The following is a 19,507-nucleotide window of genomic DNA, read 5'->3' on the forward strand; positions in this document are numbered from 1 at the left end:
TGCTGGTTGGCTGCAAAAAACTATGACAGGGGTTCTTAGCAATTCATCTTCAAAAGCAAGTAGGTTTTCTCAGAATATGGTAATAAGACGCAATGTCAAGCTTTGGTGATAGGTTATAGAATGTTGAGTCTATATGGACTAAAAACACCAGATTCTGAAACTAAACCTCTGCAATCAGAATCCCAGCTTTACTACTTACTAGCTGTGTAATCCTGGGCAAGTAATTTAACCAATCTGTGTCTCAATTTTCTCTGGGAATAATAATTATATGTACTTACAACTCGTGTATTTATGTATATCTATTACTACATAAAATAATTATATATACACCTGTGAGGTATATATGCAAATATCACCATATACATATAGATAGCTACATATATCTTAGAATAAAACTTCAGTAAGTTTTAGGCAACATTACGTTATTGAGTATTTTAACATGAACAGACTTTTAGGTTTCTAGCCATCAAGGCGAGTACTTAATAAGATCAGTGGTACCTTCTGACTCACTGGATGAGGACTAGGAATTGGTCTTGGAGAAAAATCTTCATCTTCAACACCAGAGTCGTGATCATTTATTGGCATTTTCCCTGGAGTTAATTTTTGGGAAGACCTAAAGAGTAGAGGAGGAGACAGGAAAAAGTCTTCAGTAATCTAGTGTTTGTTCATTCTTTTGGAAGTTGAAGAAAGTCCTTTATTAAGCTATAGCAGTATTTGGATCATTTAACATAGTATCTAACAATCATAACTTATTTTATTTTTCAGGCCAATGTTAGTTGCCCAGGACAGCTGGCCCAACTGGACTCATGCTTAATAAAATATTCCTTTGCTTGACCATGGCATGTTTAACCTAGTTATTCCTAATGTCACAATAAGTCAAAAGTTACTGAGCATCTTTTGTTTAACCACTTTGAGGAATGTAGAAATAAATGAGATATAGCACCTGCATCAAAAACTAATAATCTGGTAACAAAGATGTATTTTCACTGTATTAAACACTCACTGTGTTAAAAAGGAAAATCAAGTAAGGAATTATTTTTCCTATGTACTTATATCTGTGATGGGAAAATATCGAGACATTAATTGAGGTACCTCCTCCCACTTAGTATCACAGGTAGCATTCCCCAGCAGAGAACACAGAGTTGGGATTGAGTTTCCAAAGCTGAAATCAGAGTTTAACACTAAAATTTGGAAGACTACATACATCAGATTTTTTGCATCCTAAACCAGATAAAATCTCAATAGGATGGGTTAGGAAAAAGGAAAGAAAACCAGAAGGAAGCGAACAGAGCTTAGACATTAATGGATACTGTAAGAAAGGGTCCTGTATCTTACCTCCCTAGCAGGAAGAACAAGAGAAACCCCCAGGTGGATCTGGAAGATCTGATGGTTGCCCCAAGCTCTGGTTGTCTAGAGAGGCGAACACAAAGTTCTTTCTATGCCAAGGTGCCACAATGAAACAATGCCTGCATGGTGCAATTAAACAGAAGGGTCTGGGCTGGTCCGATGGTAGTGGATTATCAGAACTCAACTAAAGTTAGTGTCGTTAAACAGAAGGATCTGTGCCAGTCTGTACAAGGGTCTGTACAAGGTTTTTCAACAGCAATGTTAAAGAAATGTAAGTGTCTCCTTACAGGAGTGTCCAACCTTTTGGCATCTCTAAGCCACACTGGAAGAGTTGTCTTGGTGCACCCATTAAATACATTGTGACAAGTAATCACAAAAGAAATGTTATAATGTTTTAAGTAAATTTACGATTTTGTGTTGGGCCACATTCACAGCCATCCTGGCATGCATGTGGCCCATGGACCACAGGTTGGACACCCCTGCAGATAGTAAAGGTGTTTTTATAAAGCTGTAAGAATATAGCTTTCAGATCAAGATGGCTGCATAGGTAGATGTGGCTTGCCTCTTTGCACAACCACATCAAAATTACAACTAAAATATAGAACAACCATTGCTCAGGAACGTTGGAAATTGAGTTGAATGGAAGTCTGACAACTGTGGAATTGAAGAAACCACATCCACCCAGACCGGTAGGAGGGGTACAGACGCAGAATGAGCTGGTCCTAAACCCAAGTGTGGTGAATAAAAATTTGGGAGGGATATCTCAGGATCAAGGAGTCCCAGCCCCATGCCAGGCCCCCCAGCCCAGGGTTCCAGTGCCAGGAATATAAATCCCCACAACTTCTGGCTGCAAAACTCAGCAGGGATTGAGTTGGGGAAGAAATTGTTAGAGCTGGCAGTAGTTCCTTTAAAGAACCCACACTTGGACTCACCAACTCAGACTCACTGCCTCTGAGCTCCAGTACTGGGGTAGCAGCTTAAAAGGTACCAGCATACTAGGAGAAACTGAAGTGTCTGGCATGAAGGTCAGCAGAGGCCATTGACCCTTTTATAAACCCTCCCCGGCAAGCTGGTGCCATATCTGAGATTCTATCAACATGGCTAACACTGTTTGACCTGCTTTGGAGATCCCCAGAGACTCCACCCCAACCAACTTACAGGCCTACAGAGGGCAGAGGGTTGTGGTAAGTGGTCATAGCCAATCCTTGCAGCTAACTAGCCTGGGTAAATCCCTCCCATTGATCTGTCAACAGCAACCAAGACTCAATTACAAGAGGAGGGTGTACTCAGCCCACACGAAGGGCACAACTCAAGTACCCAGCTTGGGTAAGAGGGGAGGCTGTATCACTAGACCCTGTAAGACACCTACTACATTAGGCCACGCTACCAAGACACGGAGTCAAATCAGCTCTACCTAATACAAACACATGGAAGCTGCCAAAAAGAGGAGAAAAAGAAACATAGCCCAAATGAAAGAACAGACCAAAATTCCAGAAAAAGAGCTAAACAAAATGGAGATAAGCAATCTATCAGATGCAGAGTTCAAAACACTGGTTTTAAGGATGCTCAGGGAACTTAGTGAGGACCTCAAGAGCATAAAAAAGATCCAGTCAGAAACTAAGGATACACTAATTGAAATAAAGAACAATTTACAGGGAGACAATGGTAGAGTAGGTGAACCCCAGGATCAAATCAGTAATTTGGAACATAAGGAAGCAAAGAACAACCAGTCAGAACAACAAGAAGAAAAAAGAATCCAAAAAATATGAGGATAGTATAAGCAGCCTCTGGGACAACTTCAAGAGGTCCAACATTCACATCATATGGGTGCCAGAAGGAGCAGAGAAAGAGCAATAAATTGGAAATCTATTTGAAAAAATAATGAAAGAAAACTTCCCTAATTTGGTGAAGGAAATAGACATGCAAGTCCAGGAAGCACAGAGAGTCCCAAACAAGATGGATGCAAAGTGGCCCACTTCAAGATATATCATAATTAAAATGCCAAAGGTTAAAAATAAAGAGAGAATCTTAAGAGCAGCAAGAGAAAAGCAATTAGTTACCTACAAGTGAGTTCCCATAAGATTGTCAGCTGATTTCTCAAAAGAAACTTTGCTGGCTAGAAGGGATTGGCAAGAAATATTCGAAGTTATGAAAAGCAGGCACCTATAGCCAAGATTGCTCTAACCAGCAAAGCTATCATTTAGAATTAAAGGGCAGATAAAGAGCTTCCTAGACAAGAAAAAAGTAAAGCTACACCAGACAGGGCTTCTTTAAAACAAACTATTTCTTTTTTAGGTAGAGGAATTATTTTTGTACAATAGTTTATCTGATAGGCTTAGGTTTAAGACTATACGGAAGGGAAGAACAAACAAAAGGCAAACTAACCCAAAACAGGATGCTTCTTTTATACTTTTCCCCTATGTAAAAAAGCAGCCCGAATAAGAGCCATATTAGAGCTGTCATTTCATTAAAATTCCCATCCAACTTCTGAGTATGAAGGAATGCATTTAAAGCAAAGACATCTATGGTACATACGATATACAAATAGTTTCATCAGAAATAACTAGAGTTAATTTAATTACTCATCAAAAACTAATAAAAATAATTTAAAAGTATACAGATAATAAAAATATATCTTTTACCTCTTAATTGAAAGATTCTTAGAAAGTCTGTTGAAAAACTCTGTTTCTGCATTATGGCTTTCAGCACTCAGTTCAAAATGCATTGGATTCTTGTCAGAAGGTTCAACATTCTGAAATGAAGTAGGTCACATTTTTGAGATGTGACTTAAAACACCAGAGAATTCTATTTAGATGAAAAGTAGCTCTGAAACATAGAGGGGTGAGCGTGGGGGAGGGAATCTTCTGATTTCTATAATTGTAACCTTTTTAAAAGAACTGTTTTATTGAGATGTAATTGACATATAACATTAGTTTCAGGTGTACAACATAATGATTTGATGTTTGTATATATTGTGAAATGGTCACTATAGTAAGTCTAGTTAATACCCATTGCCACGCAGAGTTACATTTTTTTTTCTTATGATGAGAACGTTTAAGATCTACACTTTTAGCAACTTTCAAATATAATCAACTCTTAAACAACATGGGGGTTAGAGGTGACGACCTCCCGAGCAGTTGAAAATATGGTACAATGATAGTTGACCTTCTGGCATACATAGATTCCCAATCTCAGAATTGACCCTTAAACAATGTGGGTTTCAACTGCTTAGGTCAACTGAAAAATATCTGCATACAAGAAGACCTGCCCAGTTCGAACCCATGTTGTTCAACAGTCAACCCTGTACAATAACTATAGTCACCAGTCTGTACATTGTATCTCCAGGACTTATTTATTTTATAACTGGAAGTTTGTACCTTTATACTACCTTCACCCATTTCTCTTACCACCACCCCCCAACCACCAATCTGTTCTCTGTATTTATGTGTGTTTGTTTGTTTTTTATTTTTAGATTCCAATATAAGTGAGATCATATACTATTTGTCTTTCTCTGTCTGACTATTTCACTTAGTATAATGCCTTCAAGGTCCACCCACGAGGCAATTGGCAAAATTTCCTTATTTTTTTCTGGCTGAACAATATTGTATTTTATCATTCTACATTTTCTTTATTCCCTCATCTGTCGATGGACTCTCACGGTGCTTCCATGCCTTGGTTATTGTAAATAATGCTGCAATGAACGTGGGGTGCAGATATTCTTTTGCATTAGTGTTTTCATTTCCTTCAGATAAATACCTAGCAGTAAATGCTGGATCATACGGTAGTTCTATTTCATGTAACCATCTTATTTACATTGTCCATGTCCCTACTACAAAAGTGAAGTGTTAATCATCTATGTTAATTAACTCACTCAATAACCAGGGATTCAGTTAAAATAATAACTTTGAACTGAAGATATAACCTAAAGAATAAAATGAGTTAATAATGTACGTCTCTAAAATAGAAATAAATTAGACTTCATTTAAGATGATTATATTTATAATTAAAATGCAAAAACTTTATCTGTGAACTGATACAACTGTAAGTAAAGTGGAAGCAGGCACAAAATAAGATCTGAGTGGAAACACATGGTTATTCAGTTAATATTTTTGTAATAAAAAGCAAAATTTTTAATTATTGGTCTGAGACATAAGACAACTAACAAGTTTACTGAGAAGTGGTCTTGGAATGTTTTTACAAAACAACACATATATGTTTATGTATTTTATTAGATATAGCAACAATCTACTCTGATTCCTAGGATTATATATGATTAACTGACTTTTAAGTGTGAGAAACCATTTCTTATACCCCTATGTTTTAAAAATAACAATTAGGGAAAGGCAAACACTAAAATTACAAATTAACTCTCAATATCATAAAATGATATAACATATAAATTCCTGAGATATATACATATATATATATATATATATATATATATATATATATATATATATAAGACTTTATTTATTTATTTTTAGAGAGAGGGGAAGTGAGGAAGAGAGGGAGAGAAACATCAATGTGTGGTTGCCTCTTGTGCACCCCCTACTGGGGACCTTGCCTGCAACCCAGGCATGTGCCCTGACTGGGAATTGAAACAGTAACCCTTTGGTTTGCAGTCTAGCATTCAATCCACTGAACCACACCAGCCAGGGAAAAGCCTCTGAACTCAAAGATTTTAGAAAAAACACTGGCAAGCTATTCTGTGGATAACCTCTGATTCTGTAACATAACTTGGTTTTGGAGATATGACCTAAAGTTACCAAAACAAAATTAACCATAAATGAATAAAGTAATATTCAGTAAGACCGATTATAATTACACAAAACCTAATAGTTACTGTTTTAAAGTAAAGGCCATTGGGCTTAAACTGACAACACGAAGCTCTAAACAGTCATTAATCAAATCAAATCCCTTACTTTGAAAAGGCGTAATGTTTCCTTGCTGGTTAGTAGCTGGAATCGAAGGTCTGGTAAGGTACCATCACAAGGGAGGCATTCATAAAACTCAGGATCCTTATGTGTCACAGAATATAGAACTATAATGAAATTTCCACATTCTGAGAAAACCCTAGATGAAAAAATGCCGTTTAATTAAAATTTACTGAAGATAACAAGAATATACTACGAGAACTCTATGCGAGTCTCTCCGTCTAGTTAATAGACTGACTAAATAGTCTAACTTTTGGAAGAAAACTGGGGAGCAAATTCATGTTTACTTTTTAATGTTACTGATTTTAACTTTTAAGTACATTTTATTAAGAAAAAAAATTCCTTGTAAAAACTTTGAGCAAGACAAGAATAGAAAATAAAAAGTGAAAACCACCCCACTCTACTCTCCAGTTTAGTATATATATTTCCAGATTTTCTCCTAAGCAGACAAAAACATTTAATACAATTTAAGAAAAACAAGGCCATATGATACACACGATGTGCAATTGCTATTTCTTATTCAACCATCCTGGACTTCTTTCCACGTCACTTTCTACATTATACCTCAGATGTCCTAATTCTTCTTTAGCAACTACCAGTATTATGATTTATAGATATGCCATTATTGACTCTCCTAGTCTTCCAGAAGTATATATTCAAATTACAGTATTTACAATGTTTCACTATTAGAAACACTGATAAAGTGAACATTTATTTTATTATTCATTACATAACCATAACTCAGCAAGAGTCTTTAAAATATATACTGAAACCAACTATTTAGCCCTGACTGGTGAGGCCCAGTGGGGTGGGCATTGTCCTGCAAACCAAAAGGTCAGCAGTTCAATTCCTGGTCAGGGAACATGCCTGGGTTGCAGGCCGGGTGCCCAGGATGGGGCATGAGAGATGCAACAAATCCATGTTTCTCTCCCTCTCTTTCTCCTTCCCTTTCTCTCACTCTAAAATAAATAAATAAATAAAATATTAAAAAAAATAAAACCAACTATTTAAAAATACTTCCAATAATTGTCCCTATTTTGTAAAATGTTGAATGAAATAATAACTTGGGTATGTATTATAAGAAAACAAAGCAGTAGAGGCTGAAGAGGCAGAATGTCTATTCTCCTCAACTCCTATCTCTGGGATCAGACAAGGCCAGTGCTCAGAATGCAATGAAGTGCGTACGAGCCTGAGCTACCCCTAAGCAGTGCTTGCTCCTCTCCGGCTCAAACCTCCCTGGAAGGGATTGGCAGTAATTAAGGAGTTCAGTATTAAAGAAATTCCCTAATGCTTCAGACTGAACACAGAGTGAAAAAGCTTCAAAATTGATTTTACTGGGCATTTACTGTCAATAAGAACTTAAAGCAAGACCAGTCATTAATAATTAAACAAGTATGCAAATACACTAAAATGAACATTTGCCTTATTATAAATAAACCTGTCTTTTAAAGTTGAAATAAAATATAAGAAGCAAAACTTTAAAAGCATCTGAAGAAAGCAAAAGAGATTTTTTATTTCAATAAACACTCCTGGAATGGGCAAATCCTTTCTAAGCAAGATAGGAAAAAGTTTTATAAATATGACTTCAAAAAAGAGGCTACCGGTATTTGGGAAAAACACCATTAGCCAAAGTTAAATCAAGTGACAATCAGGGGGGAAAGAAAGCTTCACCATATATTTTTATAACTATTATTTCTCTCTATTTTACATATAAAACACACACACACACACACACGAGTTATGCACTGCTTAATGACAGGGATACGTTCTGAGAAACGCATTGTTAGGCTATTTCGTTGTTGTGTGAACGTCACCGAGTGGACTTACACAAACCTAGATGGCATAACTTGTCACACACCCAGGATATACGGCATACCATAGTCTATATGTGGTCCTTTGTTTGACCAAAATGTTGTTATGTGGCACATGAATGTATATAGAGAATGAGAAAGAGATAGTGAGCTATTTCAAAGCAACAGGAAAGGATGCACAATCCAAGAGAATAATGGCAAGAGACATGAATAGGAAGTTCCCAGAAGATGGTTATAACACATGAGAAAAGACCATTACCATTACCTCTCTGAGGCCTTGCTACTCTCCCCACTTCCCTCACCCCTCTTCAGCCACACTGGCTTCCTTGCTCTTCCTTAAAGATGCAAGGTGATATTTTGCCCATGGCCTTTGGACTTAATGTATGCCCTGCCTGGGACTACCTGGACAGCCCCTGTAACACTTGAGGTGGCTGACTCCCTGACCTCAAGTCTTTGCTGCCTGACCCTATTAAAATTGTTACTCTTTATGTGCCACTACCATCCAGACAGACAACATCCTGCTCCCCCGCTTATTTTCCTCCACAACATGGATCATCTTATAAAATATTATTTATTTTACTTATTTATTTTCTGCCTATATTGGCAGAGTCTTCATTTTGCTTACTGCATATCCACAATATCATGAACAGTGCTTGGTATATAGTAGGTGCTCAATAAATATTTGTTCCACAGTTTTAGTGAAGGGATAGAGATAACAGGCACTGTTGGAAGGCTTATAAATTGGCAGTCTTTTTGAAGGGCAACTTAGTAATAGCTACCAAAGTTTAAAATTACACTTTGATCAGAAAGAACACTTTTAGGATTTTATTCTACAAATATATATACTAGGATATACACACAAAGATATATTCAAAAGAGGACTAGTTTTTAAAGTATAGTATCTATTATTTACTATTCAGTTGTAAAGTGTGTGTTAAATCTATAAGGAATAATGATATAGGAAAAATAAGCAATATACAGAAGAGGAAGAATGGTATGCTTCCATTAGTGATTTAATTTTTACAGGCCATTGGAGGGTGGTATCTGTCTATGCGTTGTATATTGCAGGAAGGAAGCACAAGATACTGTTTAACAATGATTGTCTCTGGGGATTGAGTCTGGGGAAATGAGGTGGAAGAGAGACTTATTTTTATTGTATCTTTATTATGTCTGATTTATTACCATGTACTTGCACCATCTTTTCAATAAAGTTTTTTCTAAAGTGAATTATACACCCAAGGTAGACAGAAACAGACCTTGGAATTTTCATTTAATGGATGGAGAAGGTAAGAGGCAAATGGTGGTATCATGTACAAAGTAACAAAACTAAATGAGCAATTGAGATTAGAAATAAAGTTTCCCTATTAGTTCTACTGCTTGTACTTTAGTTCCAAGAGGAAAATTAAATAAACACTTCCTCTCAAATGTTTCTTCCAGTTCTAGTAATATCACTGTGCAACCTAATAAAACACTTGTAACAAATTCAAACTCATTTCAGCATTTCAATGAAAATGAATCGCTATTTATACACTACAATACTAGAGTACATTATCTCTAGGGTTTTTTCCCCCGCTCTTAAAAAGTCTATCTTCTGTGTTATAGTTCTGTGGCTAGGCAAGTAAATTCCTTCATATTTCCAAATTTAGCGCTTCATCACCTTTGTTTGGTGTTATTCCCATTTAATATAAGGTTTATTTTTCTAATGTGCTTGTTCTTCTGGTTTGTAAGTGTCATAAAATTTTAAGGCTTTGCCTGAATTTTATTTATTTATGGTTTTTTAGATTTTATTTATTTTTAAAGAGAAGGGAAGGGAGGGAAAAAGAGAGGGAGAGAAACATGGATCGGTTGCCTCTCACACACCCCCAACTGGGAACCTAGTCCACAACCCAGGCATGTGCCCTTGACCGGGAATTGAACCAGTGACCTTCCACTTTGTGGGATAATGCCCAACCAACTGAGCCACACCAGTCAGGGCAAGGCTTTGCATGAATTTTAAAGATCAATAAAATATGAACGGAAGAAAAGATCAAAATAAAATACAGGAGAAAATGCCACTTGCCTTTCTTGAATAGAAGAACTGAACATGTATCGCAAGCAGCAAGCCCATACCTGAGGACTATAGATATGTATAATGCCAGAGAGCCATCTAAAAGAAAAAACAGAAATCAAAAACTATAGTCATTTATAAATTGATACTTAATATACTTTATTTATTTAAAAAATTTTATTGATTTTAGACAGAAAGGAAGGAAGAGAGGGAAAGAGAGAACGGGATGGAGAGTGACAGAGAGAGAGAGAGAGAGAGAGAGAGAGAGAGAGAGAGAGAGAGAGATAGACTGATTTGTCATTCCACTTACTTATGCACTCATTGGTTGATTTTTATATGTGCCCTGACCAGGGTTGGAACCTGCAACCTTGGTTTATCAGAAGAACGCTTTAACCAGTTGAGCTACTGGCCAGGGCTGATACTTAACATACTTTAGATTATGTTCTTTTTTAGGGTAAGATTCTTGGCATTCACCAGCACTACAATAAAGGCCTCATAAATAAGAAATCTATTAATACCAGATCATGATAATAATTAAGAGGGAGAATAGATACAGATATATAAAGAGCTTCTTTCTCTCTGTCCTCTCCCACCTGAGATGAAGGGAAAATGGTACGAGAAAAAATGGTTAACTTTAGAGGTAAAAGCAGTAATCAATTAGAATCAATTAGCCTAAGCTCAAACTATAGAGTACTAAAAGGGTTAAATACTGAAATATATATATAGCCTGAAACATAGAAGGTTCTTAATATTCACTTAGTGAGAAAGACAAGTACCATAGGATTTCACTCATAAGTGGAATCTAATGAAAAAATAACAAACAAAACAGTAACAGACTCAGAGAACAGACTGACAGCTATCAGAGTGGAGGGTGGTTGCAGGGCTCAGTTGAAAAGATGAAGGGATTAAGCAAAAAAAAATGGGCAAACAAACTCATAGACACAGACAACAGTATGGTGATTACCAGAGGGAAAGGGGGCTGGGGGAGGTAGATGAAGGTAAAGGGGGGTTATATGGTGGTAGAAGGAGACTTGACTTGGGGTGGCGAACACATAATGCAATATACAGATGATGTATTATGGAACCGCACACCTGAAACCTATATAATTTTATTAGCCAATGTCACCCCAATAAATTCAATAAAAAAAAAAAGATAATCACTTAGCATCAAAAGCCCATAGCCAATACCAGAAGCATGGCAAACAGAATGTAAGTGGATTTCAGGACTCAGAACATTTGTGCATTCTCACTTTTTAATTTTGCATATATTATTCCCTCACATGGGTTTCGTCCCCACCAGTCCTCCCTTCTATGACCCAAATACACTAAAAGTTCCAGCTCAAGAGTGCGTTCTCTAAGAAAATGTCCCCATTATCTCTCTTATAAGTACTAATAGTGCTCACTATTGATACGGTACATTTCAGAGCAAATCCTATACAGTCATACCTTGGTACTTGTTGGCTTTAGAACTCATCAAACCCTGTACTCGTTGCATTTTGATGAGAAAAAAATGTTCCGGCACTTGGCACTTGCTCAGGACTTGCTGCCCCGCTAGAACTTGTATGAGGCATGACACCGCCCCACAAGAGGTAATGCTTCATCATTCAGTACTTGTTGGTTTCGCACTACGCCCGAGCTCTGGAGTGAATTAATGACGAGTACCGAGGTACCACTGTACTTCCTTATTATTTACCATTCTATGTGTGAATATTTGAATATTTTATCACCCACCTTGATTATAAATTTCGTGAGGAGCTTTAAATCCCAACACAATACCAATATAATACTACACATATGATAACCATTCAATAAATATGGAATGAATATAACTTTCTGGCTGAACACTGTCTAAATGTTATTAACTACTAACTGTAAAGAGAAAGCCATTAATATTTAGGGGAATTTCTGCAAAACTGCCTGACAGGGAATTTTAAAGCGTTATCCTCACCCTGTGTTCTACAAGGTGCCTTAAGGACAGCAGGCAGTAAGGAAAGTTAAAGAAAAAGGGTTCTAGTGCTTCAACTTCAGCCAGCAGCACTCAACGTTCTCTGTTTTATACACTGAAGTTCCTAAGATTGGGCAAAATCTTGTTTTAACTAATTCTGCTATTCAAATAAGAAAGTTTAAGAACCACTGGCCATTGTGGTTTTGTAACGTGATCTAAGTTTTAATCACATATTCATAGCACAACTGATTTGCATGTTTATTGTATACATTTGAACACATACATGGCTGAAAAGGTTTTCATAAATAATGCAACACTTACATTCCCACCAATGGTAGAGAATAAACCTTGGGATCAGATTCCAGCAGAAGTAACAACTTGCGCGTTTCGTCCATGGTAAGATATCTAAACAGAAAACATTCACGTAAAAACAACTGGAAGCATACACTTTTGACCCTTAGAAGAGATCAACTGAGTGCTGAAGCACATTTTAGGCAAGGGAGAAAATTCAAATGAGTATTTTCTCTCTCACACACATGTACAGAACGAAAACAGTTCAAAGTGTGAAAAAAAAAAGACTCCAATAAGAGATTAAATATTCAGTATCTTAAAATTCTATCCATTAAAATGGTCATTGAAAATTACACACCCTTTAAAAAAGTTTTGCTCTAAATGTGTCAATTTATTTTAATCAAAAGTATTAAAATAAAAGCTAACAATTTCAGAACCATACACACTTCCCTGTAAGAAGTGCATTTCCTTTTACTGTAAGTGTTCAGCCATCCAGGTGACTTGACAAGTCTGCGACAGATATGACTCCCCCCAAAGGAGGCTGAATTAGGAGAGGTACAGTATTTTCAACCTTCCGCATACTACAGTCCTCCACTATCAAAGAACTTTGGAACCATCGGGACTCAAAAGCTCACTATTCCCTAAAAGGACATTATACTATATACTTTGTTGTTATATTTATTACTGACAGTAAGTTTGGGGGATATAAATAACTACAGTAGAATTGTGGAGAGTTAATTTTATTGTTATGGCTTTAAAATACAAAAATAAAACAAAGCCGTTCGTGAAATAAAGTCTTGATAGTCCCACTGAGGATATATTTCATTGCTATAATAACCCTAAAACACAAAGATAATAAATTTATCAAGCCATGGGACATTAAACCTGAATTGGCAGGGGATTTATCAATAACACTTAGATGTGTTTTGAAAGAAAGCTCTTCTGCCTTACCTACCTGATAAATTCCTATTGTCTAAAAGAACCAGCTCAGGCTTTCCATGATTTTCCCAGGCGATTTGGACACACCTTCCTGCTTTCCCTGCACTGTATGTAAACCCCTATTATTTCTATCCACATCATGTCCACATGCTTATATGTAAATCATGTTAATATGTTAGGCATCATGTTAATATGCTTAGTAGACAGTTAAGTATGCTTTTTTAAAACTATTTAACTTCACTGTTTAACATAATACCTTTTCCATAATGGATCCTAATAAATATTAGGGTAAACAAATGATTGTGGTCAAGGAAAATGGCAAACCTCACAAATTTAATACATAATTTTAGATATGGGGTAAGGGGAATGAACAATTAAAATGTTGAACATCCTGGGTGGCACGCCAAGGGAACACTGAAGGATAATTTACAGGAAGGTAAATTTATATTTCACTAGTAGATGGGCATGGGTACTAAGGAAAACAAATTAGTAATTAGTACTCTGGTTAATTTTAACATAAATTCCCATGTCCCAATTGAGAGTCACTTTACTACTCCAAGGGTATTAAATGTTACACTTAATTCAAACATTGTTATCACCATCTCTTTTAGCCATTCCATGATTTTGGAATATACCAACACTTTTTTTTAATGTCACTCCAACCAGAAAGGTCACCATGTGAGACTCAAAATGGGATCTTTCTTGCTATTCCAGGGACCCTCTGAAAAGAAAATCCTCCTTTCTCCTTACCCTCTTTTGAAGAGGCATTTTTTAGAGAGCGAGACTTGGAGTCTAGTGTACTCTGGCAAACACTGCTAGCTCTAGAGACCTAACAGGAACTAGGGTGGAGTCTAGTGGGAAAGGAAGCCAGAAGTGAACTGCTTGGACTTTAAAGCAGAGGGTGCTTACATTTTCTAACCTAGCTCAGTAGACAATGGAGAAAGAAAGTAGACGATTCAGGGAAGCAGCCCTGCTGAGGAGCAGAAAGCATGCAGTTTGGCTCACATTTCTTAAGAAACTATGAGTGGTGATAGGAAGCTGCAGAGGATGCTGTTCCAGCTATGTGAGGAAACTCCACCCTCAAGCGGCTGACAATCTGGTAGGCTAAGTACTATGAATTTTTATTTGTCTCCTTTCTCTCTATCTGCAATGCTCATTATTCATAATTAAAGCTGCATGTAATAAAGACATTCTCCAGCCTCTTTTAGGCTTATAATCAGTCAGTTATAGTAAAAATTAAAAAAAAAAAAAGACAAACTTAAAAAAAAATGATGACCTATAACCAAGGCAAAATACAAGGGATAAAATGATATAGAGAATAATTTCTCCTTGTATTTTCAAATTAGAAAATACAACCAGTTTTAGTATAATTGTTATCACTAATTTTTCTTGGGGTGGTGGGCACAACTCTTTAAAAGAAAACTACATTCAGCAAAAATTAACAACTTCATTTTTCATCTTCTTTGGTTATTTACATAGCACTGCAGACCTCTGGCATGTATGCTAACTGCATAATTATTTCATATTGTATGGATATCATAAAATATATGAATGTGACCAATATTTAAAAATTTGGCTTAATAGATTTTTTTACTTACCCATATTTATAGGTACCTTGAACTTGAGAAATATTCAGATTACTGCTCAAGTTTCTTGCCAGAGCTGTTGGAATAATGGGGATGGGCTTCACGGGTGTGCATTTAAAGGTATTTGCTAGAGTTACTGCTGCCCAGTGTAAGTCAAACTCCACAGCGTCCAAACTCTCCCTGGAGGTGATATGAGCTCTTAGGGAAAGCAGTTTACCACAATCCAAGGAATCTTTGCTACATACATGGTGCTGCAGAGCCTGAAGAATAAATATTATACACTTGTTTTAAAACTTTGTACTATCTCCAAAGGTTTTATTTGATACTGGCACACATACATTTCTATATCTCACACTAACCAAATTAAACAATTTGACTCACAGCATTTCAATGATCTCATTTCTTTTCTGTGAACAAAAGGTTACATGACTAATTTTGTCAAAGCAATTAAGATTGACTACGTTAAGGTCCATCACATATTTCCAACTTAGATGTCTCAGCAGTATTTCTAATAAACATTTATTACATGGGGGAAAATGGCTACAAATTAACTCTGAGTCAGTCCCAGAGAATCTGAAGTCCATTCCTCTTTCTTATTATCCCAAATAGTCAAGGAGGTTCTTCTTCTGTAGTTGCTTATGCTGTGTCCTTTCTAGTCTGCCACCACTCTACTACAGGCTAATGCACCCCTCTTTAACACACAGCTGACTCTGCAATGGCCTGAATACTCTGACTTCACAGGCCAGCCTGCCCCATCAAGTTAACTACCCCTGATTTAACAGTATTTCCTCTTTCCAGAAACTTTCAGTGACTCTACAAGACCCACATGACAAAGTTCAAATTCATAATTCTTGTCTAGGATTTGGACAAGCTAATACTCCAGTGTGACTGCATACAAATCCAGCAAAAATCTATGCTGTTAAGGGAAAGTCACTCTGAGCACGTACTGCACTTTGCTACCCTGAACACACTGCTTCCCGTTCTGAAATGCTACCTATATATATAATTTTTGTTATTTTTAATATATTTTATTGATTATGCTATTAAAGTTGTCCCATTTCCCCCCTTTATTCCCCTCCACCCTGCATCCACCCTCCCACCAGCATCCTCTCCCTTAGTTCATGTCCATAGGCCATACATATTAAGTTCTTTGGCTTCTACATTTCCTATACTATTCTTAACCTCCCCCTGTCCATTTTGTACCTACCAGTTATGCTACTTATTCTTTGTACCTTTTCCCCGTCTCTCCCCCTCCAACTCCCCTGTTGATAACCCTCCATGTGATCTCCATTTCTGTGGTTCTGTTCCTGTTCTAGTTGTTTTGCTTCGTTTGTTTTTGTTTTTTTAGATTTGGTTGTTGATTGTTGTGAGTTTGTTGCCATTTTACTGTCCATATTTTTGACCTTCATCTTTTTCTTAGATAAGTCCCTTTAACATTTCATATAGTAAGGGCTTGGTGATGATGAACTCCTTTAATTTGACATTATATGGGAAGCACTTTATATGCCCTTCCATTCTAAATGAAAGCTTTGCTGGATAGAGCAATCTTGGATGTAGGTCCTTGCCTTTCATGACTATGAATACTTCTTTCCAGTCTCTTCTTGCTGCAAGGTTTCTTTTGAGAAATCAGCTGACAGTCTTATGGGAACTCCTTTGTAGGCAACTGTCTCCTTTCCTCTTGTTGCTTTTAAGATTCCTCATTTTTAATCTTGAGTAATGTAATTATGATGTGCCTTGGTGTGTGCTTCCTTGGGTCCAACTTCTTTGGGACACTCTGAGCTTCCTGGACTTCCTGAAAGTCTATTTCCTTTGCCAGATTGGGGAAGTTCTCCTTTATTATGTTTTCAAATAAGTCTTCTATTTCTTGGTCTTCTTCTTCTCCTTCAGGCACCTCTATGATTTGGATGTTGGAATGTTTAAAGATGTCCTGGAGGTTACTAAGCCTCTCCTCATTTTTTTTGAATTCTTGTTTCTTCATTCTGTTCTGACTGAATATTTCTTTCTTCCTTCTGCTCCAAACCATTGATTTGAGTCCTGGTTTCCTTCCTGTCACTGTTGGTTCCCTGTAGATTTTTCTTTATTTCACATAATGAAACCTTCATTGCTGCCTGCATCTTTTTTATGCTGTTGAAGTACCCAGTGAGTTCCTGGAGCATCCTGATTACCAGTGTTTTGAACTGTGCATCTGATAGTTTGGCTATCTCTTCATCACTTAGTTGTATTATTTCTGGAATTTTGAACTGTTCTTTCATTTAGGCCATTTATTTTTTTTTGTCTCAGTGTGCCTGTTATGTAGTAAGGGGTAGAGCCTTAGGTGTTCACCAGGGCAGGGCAACCCATGTGGCTGGGATGTGATGCTGTATGTGGGGGAAGGGTCCAAGAGGGAACAGTGCTGTTAACGCTGCTCTTTGCCAGTTTTCAATCACTTCCCCTGCTACCCACAATCAAATTGGGCCCTTCTGGTGCTGATTCCTGGGTGGGTGGGTTTGTGTACTTTCTAGGACCCTGTGGGTCTCTCCAACGAACTCTCCTGTGAGGCTGGGAGTTTCTCCTGCTGTGGCCTCAACCCCCACAGGTGTTTTCAGTCAGAGATTTTGAGGCTTTATTTCCCCGTGCTAGAGCCCTGGGTTTGGAGGTCTGTCTCTCTCCCCAGTTGTTCCTCCCAGTCTATCTGCACACAAATGTGGGACCTCCCGGTCCTCCAGCCACTGCCTTGCCACGAGTCCTCTCTGCCCTGCTGCCCATCTCTGCTCTTCCTACTGGTCTGGATTAATGTTTCTTCTTTAATTCCTTGGTTGTCCGACTTCCATACAGTCGATTTTCTGTCCGTTCTGGTTGTTTTCTGTTTTTAAATTTGTTGTTGTCCTTCTTTTGGTTGTGCAATGAGGCACAGTATGTCTACCTATGTCTCCACCTTGGCCAGAAGTCTTGAAACGCTACCTATATTACCTATCTAGGATTTCTGCCCTTAGAAACTATGTTTAAATGCATTTTAGGTCAACAAATTATTATGAATACTTAGTAAATATTGATTTATTAAAATACAACATAGCACACAGTTTGATTCTTGTGTTAAGAATAATCGAGTTATCAACAAATCTCACCTTAAAAGCTGAACTGAGGTTATCTGCATTGTGAACTATTACTTCTCTTGGACAAAGTCCGTGAGTATGAACTTTGCATGGAATCACAAAGTCTCCAGGAAGAGAAGCAGTAGGGGTCCTTTCAGAGCACTCAGGTACTTCTCGACCAGGATCAAAGCGATCTACTGTCAATACCATACTTTCTTCATCTGAAGAACAAAAATAGCAATTATTACATAGTATGCCAATTAAAAATGTGAAACCAATCAAACAAGCATACATTATAGCAAAACACTGTACTCATACTGATTGTAACATTACGACCTTTTTTTAAAAGTGGCTTGCATATATATTCTTCCTCCTGATCAGACTGAAATCTGTGATGGATAGTGCCAAGTTTTACTCTTTCTCATAACCTTGGTATACAGCAAAGAAAATCAGCACAAAGTACATTACAATAATTGGCTGAATTACTAAACATAAACTCTATTGTAGTCATAAAAATAATTTTTGGGGGTATAAACTATTTATTAACAGACAAGGCCTACAGATTTATTTCTTCTTGGATACACCCACAGTGTGACCCCAGTGGCCGATGGTTTGGGTGTGCTGTCCTCAAACACGAAGACCCCAGAACTGGCGTAGCCCTCTGTGGGACCAAAATTTCTTTAGCCACTCCAGGTCTTCGTGAAGCTTGTTGTCCAGACAATTGGCCAGCACCTGGCTGTATTTTCCATCTTCTATCTGTTCAGGAAGCAGTCTGGAATCCGGTATGGATTCCATATGGTGATCACGTGTTCCATGTCATCCTGTGAGCTCTCCTGCCCTATTGGTGAGGTTACTGTCTACCTTCCTCAACACCATGTGAGCATATCTTTGTGCCACACTCTTAGCTGTAGTGATAGCAAAGGCTATTTTCTCTTGTCCATTAATATTGGTGTTGAGCACTCAAGTATTCACAAAATATGCTAGGGTTGCTCAGGAATCACTAAAGACTAGGCAGCCGTGGTGTGTAGGCCTCCTGTGGAAGAGCTCCTAAAAATAATTTTTTGAAAGTATATTACCTTCATCTACTGTGAGAGAACCAAGTAAAAAGCATGGCAAGTTCTTTTTATTCTGCTTGGCATGTCGACAAGCAAGTCGGATGGTCTTTTCAGTTACCACAAGCTTTGGATTTCTGTAAAACAACAAGTGTTTTATGAAGTTAGTGGGTCTAATATCCTCAAAAAACCTCCTGCCATGAAATGCTGCCTAAAATATAACTCACATCTTTAAAAATGTACAGAAAGGTCATTGTGAGGAAATCCTAGGGTCAAAGGCAGGGCATAGGGAGGGCTGCCTAGAAGTCAGGACTCCAGTAAGCACATGCTGGAGCTACATGCCTGGAGCTTCCAGGCATTTGCCTGACTTATGAACCAGAACAGGGCCTGGGAAACTATGAGGCCAACCTCTGGTTTTTGTAAAGTTGGAATTAAATAGTCACATCCATCAGTTTACTTACTGTCTAGCATTAATGAATATAGA

The 19,507-nt window shown here is 37.4% G+C and overlaps 1 protein-coding gene and 1 pseudogene across 3 annotated transcripts in view; both read right to left on the bottom strand.

Annotated features, from left to right (window-relative positions):
• The window catches only part of STIL (STIL centriolar assembly protein), a 47,093-nt gene that overhangs the window by 20,388 nt on the left and 7,198 nt on the right, over positions 1–19,507 (bottom strand). For 2 of the 3 annotated variants that reach the window (XM_053921415.1, XM_024571150.3), the window contains exons 4-11: positions 19,048–19,160; positions 18,005–18,192; positions 14,913–15,160; positions 12,406–12,489; positions 10,152–10,238; positions 6,270–6,420; positions 3,990–4,099; positions 499–613 (exon numbers count right to left, since the gene is read on the bottom strand). In XM_053921415.1, coding sequence (XP_053777390.1) covers positions 499–613; positions 3,990–4,099; positions 6,270–6,420; positions 10,152–10,238; positions 12,406–12,489; positions 14,913–15,160; positions 18,005–18,192; positions 19,048–19,160 — 1,096 coding nt within the window. Of the gene's footprint in view, positions 1–498; positions 614–1,335; positions 1,411–3,989; positions 4,100–6,269; positions 6,421–10,151; positions 10,239–12,405; positions 12,490–14,912; positions 15,161–18,004; positions 18,193–19,047; positions 19,161–19,507 lie in introns of all 3 variants that reach the window. The other variant, XM_053921416.1, reaches the window with a different exon arrangement.
• LOC112314481 (small ribosomal subunit protein uS13-like) lies at positions 18,536–18,975 on the bottom strand (annotated as a pseudogene).

This window comes from Desmodus rotundus, chromosome 3 (genome assembly GCF_022682495.2).
Source record: "Desmodus rotundus isolate HL8 chromosome 3, HLdesRot8A.1, whole genome shotgun sequence".
NCBI lineage: Eukaryota > Metazoa > Chordata > Mammalia > Chiroptera > Phyllostomidae > Desmodus > Desmodus rotundus.